General features: G+C 34.5%; 2 protein-coding genes across 2 annotated transcripts; both read right to left on the bottom strand.

The window, feature by feature from the left end:
* Window positions 1-514: 514 nt before the first annotated feature.
* On the bottom strand, window positions 515-5,414 carry LOC104891789 (hypothetical protein). Its single transcript, XM_010677545.3, has 7 exons — window positions 5,301-5,414; window positions 3,452-3,609; window positions 2,644-2,740; window positions 2,431-2,529; window positions 1,543-1,790; window positions 1,367-1,456; window positions 515-1,000 (listed from the first exon to the last, which is right to left on the bottom strand). The coding sequence occupies exons 2-7, from the start codon at window positions 3,601-3,603 to the stop codon at window positions 778-780; spliced, it is 909 nt and encodes a 302-aa protein (XP_010675847.1). The 5' UTR covers window positions 3,604-3,609; window positions 5,301-5,414; the 3' UTR covers window positions 515-777.
* A 1,970-nt stretch (window positions 5,415-7,384) lies between these two features.
* On the bottom strand, window positions 7,385-13,362 carry LOC104891790 (fimbrin-1). Its single transcript, XM_010677546.4, has 15 exons — window positions 12,964-13,362; window positions 12,555-12,744; window positions 12,262-12,432; window positions 11,706-11,944; window positions 11,432-11,603; window positions 11,308-11,346; window positions 11,157-11,225; window positions 10,949-11,065; window positions 9,988-10,199; window positions 9,610-9,765; window positions 8,812-9,011; window positions 8,560-8,717; window positions 8,362-8,458; window positions 8,181-8,272; window positions 7,385-7,841 (listed from the first exon to the last, which is right to left on the bottom strand). The coding sequence occupies exons 2-15, from the start codon at window positions 12,639-12,641 to the stop codon at window positions 7,590-7,592; spliced, it is 2,061 nt and encodes a 686-aa protein (XP_010675848.2). The 5' UTR covers window positions 12,642-12,744; window positions 12,964-13,362; the 3' UTR covers window positions 7,385-7,589.
* Window positions 13,363-15,055: the final 1,693 nt, after the last annotated feature.

Raw genomic sequence — 15,055 nt, 5'->3', positions numbered from 1 at the left:
AGCAATTTCAGTAGCATTAAGGTAGAAAAATGTCATTACTTAATAAAAGTGTTAGAGATCAAAAAACCTACTTATATCTTTAAAGTTATATATAATTATAAGACTTTATTGTGTTTTACTCTGAAACATACAACATTGAAATTGTAGTGGATTAGTGATTAAACTCTCACATTTATTTCAAAGTTATGTGCTCAAATCATAGTAACTACATATTGTTAATATTTTTAAATAAAATTATAAACATATGTATTAGAAGCTTGAGCAGAGTATCACATGACACCGTTCCTTTGACATGAACACCTTTTAATATATTTGTATAGAGATGATATAGTTAGTATTTATATCAATGTCTTTCTCAATTGATCCTCTCTACCTTATCATACTCATCATTATTTTGGAGGCAAGCTATCTTAGATGTATATAACCCTATGTACCTCTTTCAAGAATTGTGGAAAAATACTCATTTTTAGCGTTAAACCAATTAAAATCTCATGCCAAGACTTCCCACAAGATCTTAAGAAAGAGGCATGCATATAATACAAAACCATGAAACTTCAGCACATTTAAAACCTAGCACGTTTCAGAAGAAAGTCATTGTACAGAAATACATATTTTCCCTAGTATGGAAAGAGCAACAATATGCAATTTTAAGCTTAGATAAACTCTTCCACCACTTGTATGTTACTCTTGCAAAACATGCAAAAAAATCTTAGATAATTACTTCCATGCGATTTGTTGTCTCCTACAACTGATTTTGCTCCTCCTTTCTTTCAAATTTCACTTATCATCCTCCAGCTTCTCAGCAAGCATAGTTTTAGGAGGTGCAACTTCCATGTTCAAGGATGACATATCTCGGCTAATGGAACTTTCATCCATGCTGCATTCGGGTGCACCTGAGGATATGTCTACGACAATGGCACTATCGGACCCATAACCATCCCCAGGAAATTTTATGTGGTCTCTAAGAGGAGTGCCTAAGAATTCGTCAATCTCATGCCGCCTGGTCAACAAGATTGAAACATTATTATTTATCGACATTTATAATAAGAAGTGTATTCAGACTCGGTACATGTTCAAGTATCAGTCGTCAGACTTGGTTATCTATGAAAATGTATCAAGGGTACAATCCGAGTATCTACTTCCTCTATTTTAATTAGTTACAACATTTGCATCAAAGACCAAAGTTCACAAAATTCAACCATATTCTCTTTGAAATCATATATTCTTGAAATACCAATTTCTTTTGTAAATTTTATTATTTAGAACTACTCTAACAAATGTTGTGCCATGAAAAAACAAATGTAGTAACTATTCTACATCTTTAACAAAAAGTTATTAGCGACAGAAAATTTGGAATTCCACTTACATGCAATAAATCAAAATCCGATTCACATAGAGACCTTCCCAAGCTCTTTGGACGCGGCCTTCAACTCCATTGTCTCCAAAAGCAATCCTCCTATTAACAAGGTGAAACGCTTAAGACAAGACGGACCTTTATATATATATGGAAAAAGAACTTAAATAATTGTTAAAATAAACAACCTAGGTAAACATCTTCTGTGGTAAGCTTTTGGACAGCGTCTACAGACAGCCATTTGCAAATTAGGATCAGCCACATCTTCAGGTTGTCTACAAACATAGCAGACATGAAGAGGGCAGTCAAATGATTCTCCTGCTCGAATCCTCTCCTTAAGCTCTGTAGCAGCATCTTCATTATGGCGATGAAGTCGTCGTGCAACACAATTAGGATGATAAAAGTACCCGCACGTTGCTTTATCACATTGAAAAACCTAGATGTAAAGGGAAAAAAACATTTTAAAGGACACATTTCAGAGAAATCAAGGAAATAAAAGCTACAAGGATGTCATAAAAGGAAGATTTCATCCCAACAATGCCCTTTTTCTTTGAATAGTCCAGCTGTTGATTAACTACGTACAGTCTCAACTTGCGAATGTCTTCCCAAACAGTTCCAATAGACTAATAACTTATAACTTGTTGAACAAAAGAAGGCCGGGGGTGATGGCTGAAATGGAAGAAAACGGAGTCTTCCTATTAAAAAAAAATGATTGTTTTTTACATAATGTAAAGGTTACAACTCATATGCAATTGCTTTTGAGATAGAGTCTTGAGTATTGACGTTGAAACTATACCAAGTTAATTGATAGTTTACATAGTTAGATAATCACCCATTGGAAAAGTCAATGAGATTTTAAGCATGTATTGAAACAACCATATCAAAGAATTGGATTAAACAGCTTATGCTTATGCCATAAAATCCTATCCTACTTTCTAGTAACAAAAAAGCAGGCAGTTTGCTAATTGCTCAGGAGATGATGTTATAAGTGACAAGGACTAAAAAGCTATTAACAGAAGATATAATAATGACTCTTGATTCTTCAAAAATAAAAATTTAGCAAGCTAAGCTTGTACCTGAGCTCCTAACTGCTCATCAGAAGATCCTAACTCGCCACAGGAGAAACATTGATGTATCTTATACTCACAATTTGGACATTTAAAGGAACGCATAGCCTGCAGGATAACAAACACATCAGATTTTATATACGAAACAGGGGAAATTTTGAACCATATGTTCAGATCAAAGGGAATTTACCAGAAATATGAAAAAAACCAAATGAGCAATACCTGAATCTCATCTCTTGTCAAGCCAAGAGTGACACAATCAGAGTCCGCCTCTCCTTCTTCACCACTATGAAAGGATCTCATGCAACGTCCTTCACAACTGCATTAAAGCAAATAAATTACAGAAAACCGATATTGGAAAGTTATAAATTGGAATGAACTGCAAGCTTATACAAGGGTAACAGTTGCCAGAATAAAAATACTTCTCATAAACAGAACTTAAGTGGAGCATATATAGCTCAGAGATTCAGCTTGTGAAGCACTAAAGCTGATAGATTTTGGGCTCGGTTTGTAACTCGACTCGAGCTGAGGTAATGCGAGCCTGAGTAACAAGGTCCGACTAAGCAAATACTCTTTCAAATTATTACGTTCATATTAGAACTTTTCACTAATACCTTGAATTTGTCATTAGCCTTTTGTAAAAGCTATATTAATACACATAAGTTACTCCATAACTCATTTTATGAAGTATAATTTATGTATTCGCGCCTGATGACCTGTCTTAGCTCTGCTCACCTCGGCTAACCAAAATCTAGAGCCAAGCTCACATTCTGATCAACCTGAGCACCCCCAAGCTTAAAAGCCATCTAGGATCATTATTACCCTCAAGTACAACACTAAAAAAGAATGGGACAATCATCATGATAAGAAGCAGTTCCATTTAAGATTGGGATAAAATGCACATTTGACACAATGTCTGCTTGTGAGAGATTGATTTTCGAAAAGCATCTACAAACAAGATTGCAATGTTGTTCATACCTATTACAAATTGAGAATACCTTGATAGAAAAGCATAAGCGTAGTTACGTACCATAAAAGCACTCCACCATTATCGCAAAGGGAACACACCGGATCAAATGTTTCCTCAACCTCATCACCATGACCTAATTCCTCGTCACTCGAACCATCCTCCTCAAGATTATGAATCACATAATCGTCCTGGTTTCTCACAAGCAATGCCATTGAATTCTGTCCATAAACTCATAATTTTTTTGTTAGACTACATAAAGAAGATACGATACATAATTGTGTCAACATATAAGAAAACAACTTAATTCATTACAATAGATGAAAGTACTGTCAGGGAATTAGACATAATACACAACAAATAGGTAACTTTTAATGATACTTCCTCCAATTTTTTAGGTTCTACCATCTTACTTTTTACACCATTCACATACTCCACTTTTTGACACATAAACACACGGAATCTTATTAGATACGTCTGGATATATATGTTTTTTCAAATTCTCAACTATTTATAATTTTTACTTGTACACAATTAAATATATTAACACTAACTTGACAAGCATGCAAAGTAGAAAGGGTAGAGCTAACCTAGGTTGCATAGAGACGGAATGGGTACGGGGACCGAAAACGTAAGATTTCAAAATTTTAGGGATGAGTACGCGTATCCATACAAGAATAGATATCGTATCGGGTACGCAACCTAGAAGAAGTACTCGAGTACCCATGCTTAGGGATGCAACTAGGGCGGGGCGGGATGGGCAGGGCAGGGCGAATATTGTTCTTCCCATCCCCATCCCCATCACCACCTATTAATATAATCCCCATCCCCATGACGGGTACAAAGGCTATCCCCATGGCGGCCTGGCAGGTACAAAGGCTATCCCCATCCCCGCCCCGGCGTGTATGAACATAAAACCATCCCCGCCCCACCACCTGCTTGGGTATCCATACCCGCCTAATCCCATTTCCTCCCCCCCACCACCAACCAAACCCCACCTTAGACCCACCTTGAAAGGAAAGAAACATGTATAATATTTTTTACATTGATAAATATAAAAGGCCTAAAAATACATAAATAATGAAACGACCCAAAAATACATAAATGATGAAATAGCCCAAAATCCTTTACTCTTTTGCCATAATGTAAAGGGCCATTGGCTTTTTGATATGTTTGACTCAAACTTATTTTAAAAAGATGGGGCAGGTGGGGCGGGTATTGGCGGTGTGGGGATGGGGTGGATATAACTTAAAATCCATCCCCATCACCCAAGGCCGGTATGGTTTTTATCCCCATCCCCAAGGCGGGTATGGTATTTATCCCCACCCCCGCCCCACCACCCACCAAACTGGATGGGGCAGGTCTCTGTTTGACCCGCCCCACCTGCATCCATACCCATGCTACATAGGAGCTAACACGGAACAAGTATATTAAAGATTCAAACTTTACACTATCAAAGAAAAATTTGACAAAAATGATCCCAAGTTTGAACAATATAACAAAAAATTCCCATTTTTGATAGACATGGGTAAATTTTTCGTCACTAATCCATCACTTAAAATAATCTTAGAGTTTCTTCTAGGGTTTTGTGCAATGCATCATGCATGTCCAACAAAAACTTCAACTCTAATACAGCAAAATTTGGTATGATTTCTAACTTTATTTTCTATAGCTTAATCTTATAAATATTCCTGCCAATTTTCCTTTGAACAATTCTCCAATCAAATAATATCATCAAATCATCATAAAGAGCTTTTCTTCATGCAAAAATAAAATAAAAATCTTTCTGATAATCTTATATAATTTGAGAACTGTTTAAAGGAAAATTGGAACATAAAATATCTAAGAAATTAGAACATAAGATGAAAAAGAAAAAGTTGGAGAATTAATGAAGAAAAGTAAAGAAGTTAACCTTGAGAAATCCTGGAGTGATCGTCCGCAAAGAGAGAACAGTGTAGGAGTGTAGAGGCTAGAGCAGAGCAACACAAAAAAGTCAGGGTGTTATAAATGTCTAACTGGTAAGACATTTAACATTCCTCTAACAGCCATGTGGCAGTTGGCACTATATAATCAACCTACATGTTATAATATTGTTTGTCCAAAAAAAATTTACTCAAAAAATATTTTTTTTTAATATATATATATCAATATTCATATATTTTTATTCTCTATAAATAGACATCCATTTTGATATAATTTCATCATATTTTTGTTTTACTCTACTCTTTCACTATTATTTAGATTTGTAGAAAAAATAATACAAACACTATGCTAGTAGCCTTGTAGGGGTTAGCCCTTGGACTGATTTAATTTCCTAATAAAAAAAAAACACTAATTGTTTATACAAAAACAACATATGTCGATACACAAATAACATATATTGCTTGTGTGCACAAATAACATGTGGTGTTTGTATTATAATAGTTAAAGAAGGGTAAAATAAAATATGATGAAATTATATCAAAATGTCTATTTGTAGAGAATAAAAATATGTGAATATTGGTATTTTTTATTTTTTTTTCTTAAAACATAGTTTTTGAGATATACAAGTTTAAAAATTACAAAAGTAAAATGTTTTTGGACAAATAATATCATGACATGTGGAAAGTGAAGAGTTCCATTGGAGCCACTTGTGTGCTGACACTTGGTTGTTAGATGCATGAAAAATCTCGTCCGGTTAGATATTTACCATGGCAAATAATTAAGTCCCCTATGTCTTTATACTTTCTCTATTTTTTATTACTCGTAGAATTTTGCTATATACGAGGATTAAGGAAAGAAAAGAAATAAAAAGATATACTTCCATTTATTAGTAGAAGAGAAAAAGAGAATATATTATCAAAATAAAAAAGCTACAAGAAAAGAAAATTGCTAAAAATGAAAAACATTACGAGCAAAAGAACAAATAGAAGTATATTTTATGCTACTCAAATATTCAAGTCCCTTGCTTTTTCTTTTTTTTTTTTTTTTTTGAAATGGGTCAGATTGAGTTGAGTTGCACTTACATATTCGATGTGGCCAATACAATAATGGACCAACCAAGCCCGATTTAATGTAACCAAATTATCATATATGATATATCATAGATTATAAATGATACCAATAATGTCTTGGCCTAGTGATTAAGACTCGAATGCTGTGAACGATAGGTTACAAGTCTGAATCCCCCTCCCTTAGTCTGTTAACGATAACAAACCGTCATTGATTCTCTTTCTTAAAACAGGTTGAATGAGTACAATCATAGGTCAAAACAATTATAATCTAATAAACTGTTGATTCTCTTTCTTAAAAAAACCAAACAGTCACAAAGGGAATCAGGGAGTATACCATTCCCTTTCAGGGTTGGAACCAAACAGACAGACAAAATCAGGGTCATTCCTTTCCTTTCTCCTTGTAACCCTTTCTGGATTCCTTTCCCTTACCCCTGCGCAAACCAAACGCCCCCTAAGTTCTTTTTTGAGAGGCCTGTTTGGACTCTGTTTGGATAATTTTGGTGTTGCTTGAACCTCATTGATTCTAGCTTAGGTTGTACGAAGTTTGCTCTTCTTGCCTTTTTGGTAACAAAATCTCTCTATTTACCAAAAAAAAATAGTTATTTATTATTTTAAGAATAAATCCGTGTGTAGCACAAGCATCAAACTAATATAAATATATAATTACACCAAATTATCCTGTTAAATACATCTCATAACTTTTCAACAATTTTTATTAGTAATACAAAACTAAAAGAAAAGTGGTAAAAGAAAACATATCTTAAATTATTCTGCAAATAAGTTCACCTTTTTTTTCCTCATTGCTACATTTAATTAGTTTTAAATTTAGAACCTCAGTGCACGTATAATTTTGAAGGGCTCAGTCTCTCAGTGCATGAATTCTATATTGTTGATCAGTCTCTTTCACCACGTTTGGATTCTGGGAGATAAAAAGTTATAGACCCAGCAAACCCAGCATTACAAAGCAGAAAACTTTAGCACATCATCACCAAAAAAAAAAAAGTTGTTGTACAAATAAACATCTTTCCATTAGTCAAGACATAAACCAAAAAGAGTGCCATGGAAATACAAAATAACACTTTCCATAACTTTCTATATAAACATTTGCTCTCTGTACAATAACTCTTATATTCGTAGAAATTTTTCTCTTTTCACTCCTGCACAAGAAGTGCAGCTCTAGAGTACCCTTCAAAAAAACAACCCTACCTTCATTGATCATCGTCTTCAATGTTGTCGATCACTGAAGAAACAGTTGAGTCCGATGCTGCATCATCGATGTTTAATGAGGAGATTTCTCCGCAGATGGAGCTCTCGTCCTCGCTTTGAACTGAAGGAGCAGCTGAGGATATGTCTGTGACGGTGGCGGATTCTGAGTGGGATGGGGAAGATTCTAGATCTTCCTGCTGTAAGCACCAGTACATGATGCTAGCCATCAGGGTTAGGATCATCTTGTGGTTTACCTGTATGAACAAAAGCGAAGCAAACATCAACTTCTGAGAAGAGAAACTTATAGAGTTTAGACGTTATGTTCATGGAGTTCTGCCCCATGTAATCTCGACGAAATTGTTAATAATCCAACAGAAGAACCTTCTTCATCTTTCTGACTGAAGATATATGAATTATGAAATGCTATATGAAAAAGGATAGATGGCTGACACTTCCCCTCACGTACCCTGTGTATTGGCAATATTTCCCGTGTATTTAATCCAACTTGGATTTAGCAAGGGTACGGATGTCAATACATGAGGTATTGTGCGTGGCAAGCGAGAAGATAAATATTATAAAATTTCAAGAAATACCTCCATAATGTCCTCGGGCAATAAAAAGACCGAGCATCCAAGCTTTCTTGCAACACTGATAATGTAGATAGCATTCAACCTTTTCTCGTCATCTACAACGCTCGCAAAAGGAAAAATGATTTCAGAAGGCAGTCATGTATAATTAGATCTTCGATTAAAAGTAATACTTAAAGGTCCCTACCATTTTCACCCTTGGTGACGAGATTCCAATTGACAACCCTAGGCTCCACCGCGCTTAGAAGTTCAAGAAAGAATAAACCATTGCACAGGCTCTTGTCCTGAGTGTATATATTCATATAGTCCAATCAAAAATTCCAAATCTCCGGCAAAAACAAACATAAAAAAGAAAAATGAAGGAATACTTCAATAACCCACTGACCTTGAAACTTTGAATTCGAGACTTTCTGCCGGAACTTTTCACCTTATAATTTGCCCAACTAAGGATGTCTGCATCAGAGATTTCCTTCCCATGGGAGAAAGATCTCAGGTTCTTCAATAATTGAAGCATGTTGCACCTCATTAGCTGCCATAGGAGCGCTGAACAGAAAAAGAAGTTATCAGATGTCTGAATAATCGATGTGCAGTTTTTTAAAGTCTGAACCTCATAACAAAGTTTTCAGTGTATGTATACCGAGTATAAGCTTTTTGTTTCCTTGAACAATATCATTTCCAGCCACATTCACAAGGGAAAACTTCAATTGCTTCCCAACTTTAACCACTTGATTGCAATTCTCCACTTTTCTGAAAGGCATTTTAATAGGAGGCTTTGTTGCCTGCTTCCAGTTGACTGATCCTGGAGATATCTTGTCCAAAACTTCGAGGAGTACCCATCTGCAAGACACAAAATAAGATTGTAACAAAATGTACTCTCACAACCGGTAAAACCCATGCAAGAAACAATGTTCCTTGCAGAAAGATTAAGTGCAAAATGGAGGATTATTAAAGATCTAGTTCTACTTCCTATCTTAACAAATAAGTGCGAAACTTGAGTTTTCATGGTCTTCAATACCCAACTTTGACCATTTTTCATTCTAGTAAATATTATGAAAAGCTGATACTTTGAAAATTCACGTTGAAACAAATCCGATAACATCCACACATAGTACTGTTTTAATTTATAGATGGTCAAAAAAATTAAAAAAGTTTGGCCACCAAAAATGAAAGGATTGCACCTATTTATCAATGGAGAAGTGATTAATAATTTAACAGAAATCCTAAACATTGTTTGGAAAGATCAATTAAAATCTACAGATTCTACACCAAGAAACAATCAATCAGGTATTCCCTCTTTGACAAAAGATATCAATAAAAATCAGTGCACCACTTCGCATATGCGTATTGACAAGTTTACTGATTTACAACTGTCATATCTCCCAAGATCCACACTCCGTTAAGGGAAAAGAAGAAATTAAAGGCAGAATGTGCTCACCCATTTCTAACATCCTCGAACACATTGTTAACATAGGTGGCAATACCAAGACTATTCATCCAAAATCTGAAGCACCTTCCTTCCCTAGATGTCTGTATATCATCTGTCATCATCTCTGCAAACGAGACCTTCTTGCCATCTAGGGACAAGCCATTCCTGCAAAGAGAATTCAAATTCTTCAATGAGTCAAACTAAAGCATAACGAGAAGAAGATCAATCCATAATCAGCATCATTTACACAAATGAGAAGGAGAAAGATAGAAATATATATCCTCTCCAGAAACTAGAACGGAAAGAACGAGAGATGAATAACTTTTCACAAGTTGGTTTTCCAACAATTTATATGATTTATACATATTTCTAATGCATCTCTCTCACCTCATCTTGAACACTTGAGCTATAAATGCGAGATTTAGATTTGACGAGCCTTCAACAACGTCCTTAGAATCTAAGTATCTCTTGCAGCCCATTCTTTCTGCATGGTCAAGTACCAAATTCGCCCTCTCAGTAGGATCCTTTGTATCTAAGGTGGCTGGATCACAATGTTCTGGTGCAAGAACATTGAGCAGGTAAGTATATGCCTTCGCATCCTACAAAGACAAAAAGAACACAAACTATTCAATCACTGAAATAAAATACTACAGATATAAATCATACAATCCAACTAATATATTGTGAAGGGAAGAGTTGAATGAACGAAGATTAGGGATCCGTCCGCAGACACTTGGTGGATTAGCATTACACTGAAAAATTTGACAAACCTCTTTAATTGCATAACACTGAAAAATATGAGAACCTCTTTAATTGCTATCATGATCACAGACATGAAGAGAAGATTAGCTACTAGACTGTGAATTGAATCAAGATAAAAAAAAAACTGCAAAAGCAAAGCTTAAGGCAGATATAGCTCAACTTTGACGTTTTTAACAATGCTGCAAGCCTGCAACTGACATTGAGTAGATATAAAACAAGGACAAAACCTATTTTACTATTTCCCAGAATAGCAATGCTATGCTTTTAACCCATAAAATTTTCCTACTATTATTGGCATCTACAATTGCAACATTTATTATGGTCATGACAAGTAGTAGCTGCTCAACAGAAATATGTGGCTAACGTAACAACCAACTCTTCTATCACTGAATACTTCTATAAGGTTGAGAGGTATCTCAATTGGAAGTTATCTCATTTCCCATGGCTTACGCCATACATCAAGCCGTATCAGAGGGGGGTTGGCCGGTGGGGCTACTTGTAGTACTTTGTATTGGGGCCCTAGGGGAGGGAATTAATAAATTTTATCGATATTCTTTGGAAAGAAGTTCATTAATTCCACAAATACCTTTAAATCTGATGAAAAGTTTGTAATAGTTTTCTCGTAACCGGCTCTCTGGAGATGGAAATTCATCCATTTCAACAAGACTTTTTCAGGGGATAAACCCATGAGTTCTTCAATGTCCTGCCAGCATAAAAACATATCACTAGTGTTATCCTCTCCTGGTCTCAAACAGTAGTATTGAGTAGATAACATGGATAAAGGGGTACTTTACATCAGCATCATCAGCCAATTCCACTAGTTGCGGTGTCTTCCTAAGGTTGAGATCTGCTAAGAGTTGAATCTGAACCAGTATGGAGGTAAATTATGTTAGTACCAAGTACAAATATCACCTTCAATCCTAGGTATGATGGAAAAACATGTACCTTGATGATTTGAGATATTAAGCCAAGCACCAAATGTGGCTGCAAAGGGAAGAAAAATCTTCATCATTAGAGATACGCTTTCGTTACTTTAAAAATAATTTCTACCTGGTTAAGTTCTACTTACCCTGCCTTCAACCAAGTCATGGGGTCCGATGTTAACCACAGTGCATCCAATGGCTTTTGCAGAGTTAAGACACAGAGTATGATTCTCATTTCTCTCCCATGGATTAAGTACCCTTTTGGTGTTTATTGCTCTTTCATCTATTGTGCCAGGAACAGCAACATTTATAAGCTTACTGCATTAACCATACAAGATACATCATCATCTCATACAAACACGAGACAGCTGCAATGAAAAGAAAAACGATCTTTTGAATTAACCTCATTGAAGGAATTACCAGAGAAGAACTCCATCTTTTGCAAGATTGAAAAGATCATCACTATTAGGATCAATAGGAAGAAACTGCATCAGGAAAGGGTCATCTCCAAGATATGTATTAATGTGATGAACATAACATCCCTTCTCAGATTGACTAATTGTATGAAGAAGGGTAGTAGTTGAAGCCTTGAGAAAGGCCGACGAATCCTTTGAACCACCGAGCTGAGCTGACGCTCTAGCTTGAAAGCTTAGATGAACCTGCCAATGCCAATAAATTAATCTACATGTTACTCATGCTTATATATTCTACTACATTTCAACCTCCAACTTCATAAATAATCAAAATGTAACCTCTCCACGACTGTAACTCTCACGATTTCTAATAATTAAACTTTATCATTTCCAACTACAAAATTCTTAATGCATTAACTCATAATCATACAACAGCACCAACAACAGCGATGCCAACGCCTAAATCCCTATCAGTTAAATTCGGCTACATGAGTCAAGATTAATACACAATCATACAATGTGGATAAATTAAGAAATCGAAAATCACAAATTACGCGGTTTACCTTCAAAAAGTCCTCGAAATCGATCTCTTGATCCATATCAGAAGCAGACTCAGTCAAAATCCCCTTAATATCATCCTCTTTAAATGACTGACTAAAAGCTTTCAACTTTGCCATCACTGAAGGCAAATCTCCAATGGTGACTTTACCACTATGATTCTTCACCGAAGTATACTAACAAACACAGATTAAAATCAAACAAAGAACACTCAAATCAAGAACATAACCAAAAATCATAAAGATCCCAATAACTCCAACAAAATCCTAAAAAAAAAATAGGGTTTAAAGGAATTTACTTTGGATTTCAGGCTTCGAAGTTCAACCTGAGTAAACTGACCATGAAGTAAAGGGTCAGAAACAACAACACCAGCATAACCAGACATTTTTACAATCCTTTCTTTCTTCCCCAATCAGTCAAATTGATGGGGAAACAGATTGAAATCTCACCAAAACAGCAACAACAATCTCAATAACAGTAATTATTTCCTACATAGAAAAATTATAACAAGGGATTAATTATTGGAAAAAATTGAGAAATGGGAAAATTGTTACAATAAATTAATCTTACAGAAATAGTATTTCAGTAAAATGGTCCCCAAAATAAGAAAATTTGCACTGTTTCATTGATTCAATACTAAATCACAAAAACCCAAAAAGAAAAGAACCCATTTTTAACTAAAAAAATTAGAATTAGAATGAACATACCAATATAAACACAATCTGTATTCTTGCAGATTTGATTCCCAGCAAAAATCTTGTTGGGTTTTAAAGTTTGACTCTTTTTCTCTAGATTATGAAACTGGGTTTTCTTCTTTAAGAAATAATTGTAAGAAGATTGCGTAGGCAAAGAGCAAAGGTATACACAAAAAAATAAAGAAATGTAATCTAAAAAAACCCAGAAAAAGAAAGAAATAATGGAATAAAAAATTGTTTTTGTGGTTTTTGTTGGTCGGCTGAGAATTTTAATGGGTTTTTGATTTTTGAGGTACTTTTTTTCTGGGTATACAAAATGATTATTAAAAAAAGAAGTTTGATTTGGATTTCGCTTTTTGGAAATCTGGCTTTTTCTTTCTGCAAATAAATTTACAGCAAGTTTTCTCTCTCCATATTTTGAGGACACATAAGGATGGACACCGATCCAAGTCATCAAAGTTGATTTGTCTTTTATTACTTTGGTGATGCCAGAATTTGCCAGTACTGAATTGAATACTGTTTTACCAAATTTCCAAAATTTCTCTTGTAGTCATCGCCTTTCTTGGTTTTTTATGCCATTTTTGGCATTTTTAGTTAATACATTCATCCCTCCGTTTTTATTTAATTGTTATATTGTTCTATGCACGACAGTAGAAGAATAATCTTTAAATTGTCTTAATACAAGACTTAGAGGCCTACACACTTAAAAAGAAAGAGGGAAAAAGTAGGAGAAATCTTACTCCAAGTGTACCTCTCACTTGGTGGAATTCGCACCCCAAACCTTGAGGTCATAAAGTGGAATCCTAACTAATTGAGTCAAGTCAAGACACAATGAAGTCATCATATACTCGAGTTTATTATGGATATGGTACATTACGTGTATATATATATAGTAGTAATAGTACATCCAAGAATCAAGGTTGACATATTTGGTTGGATACCCTCTTTCCAAGGATGGCAAAAAAGTGACCCAACTGAATAATCCGACCATAACTTGATCTGAATTGAGCGGGTTTATGTTACGATGACTTGTTTAAGTAAATGAGTCAACTTGAACCCGATGTGAAAACTAAATGGGGTTAGGTTAGCTTTGTTTATAATTTTGGACCAAGCCCAAATGAAATGGTGTACAATAGAGTATTAATGTGTAATGAAATTATAATGCTGAAGTTTCATTTGATTATGAATTTTTGTATTAAATGTTATGTTATATAAGAATACAATGTTTGGATAGTAAAATTCTAAAATTTATGTTCTACTGATATTAATTCGGGTCGAGTATGGGTTAACCCGTTTTTGGAACCATAAATAAGCTTTGAAAAAATAAACAGGTCAGATTAAGGTCAACACTTTATAAAATGGGTTAAGTTTGTGTTGGAATTTGTTTCTGACATATTTAGGTAAACGAGTCAGATTCAAATTTGGGGTGCCGACATGTTTATACAAACAGATCAACCTAAACCTTTAACATGATTAGACTATTGTCGATTACAAAGTGTAATTTCCAAATCCCCTCCCACTTGCAAGGGATCTTCATTTGGCACATCCACATGTACTATGTGAATGATACACCCCAACACTACTTTTTTTTTTTTTCTCATTTGCTCATTTGAAGCTTTCAACATTATTTAATTATTATTCATTATTTGTATTTATTCTAAATGAGAATGAGCAAGAAAATTGTCTTCATTTGTACCATGCTCACGTCGTACTTGAGTATATGATAAAGATTGTAGTTGATAGAGGGGTAGATTTCATAATGTTACAATTGATAAGAAAAAATATTAAAACTTTCTTTATGGGAAAACTAAAGTGTCTTGTTCAACACAATATATATTTGATTAAGGTGTTTCTTGTTTATGATATAATATATATTGTTTTGCCTATTTGTTTCGTTTGTTTATCTAATTGATTTAAATGACTTATTTTAACATATATGCAGAATGGTAAAACTCTATATGTACAAATAATTAGCAAAATAATAAAGCTTCAAATAAATAAATGAGTAATTTATATTCTTATGTGTATAATATATATGTACTATACACTCCAATATATATGATTGTTTGAATAGGATCATAAGAGATATATTAACATTACATTT

Source organism: Beta vulgaris, chromosome 4 (assembly GCF_026745355.1).
Source record: "Beta vulgaris subsp. vulgaris cultivar EL10 chromosome 4, EL10.2, whole genome shotgun sequence".
NCBI lineage: Eukaryota > Viridiplantae > Streptophyta > Magnoliopsida > Caryophyllales > Amaranthaceae > Beta > Beta vulgaris.
Note: the sequence above shows the minus strand (reverse complement) of the source record. Positions and strands in the feature narration are given on the sequence as shown.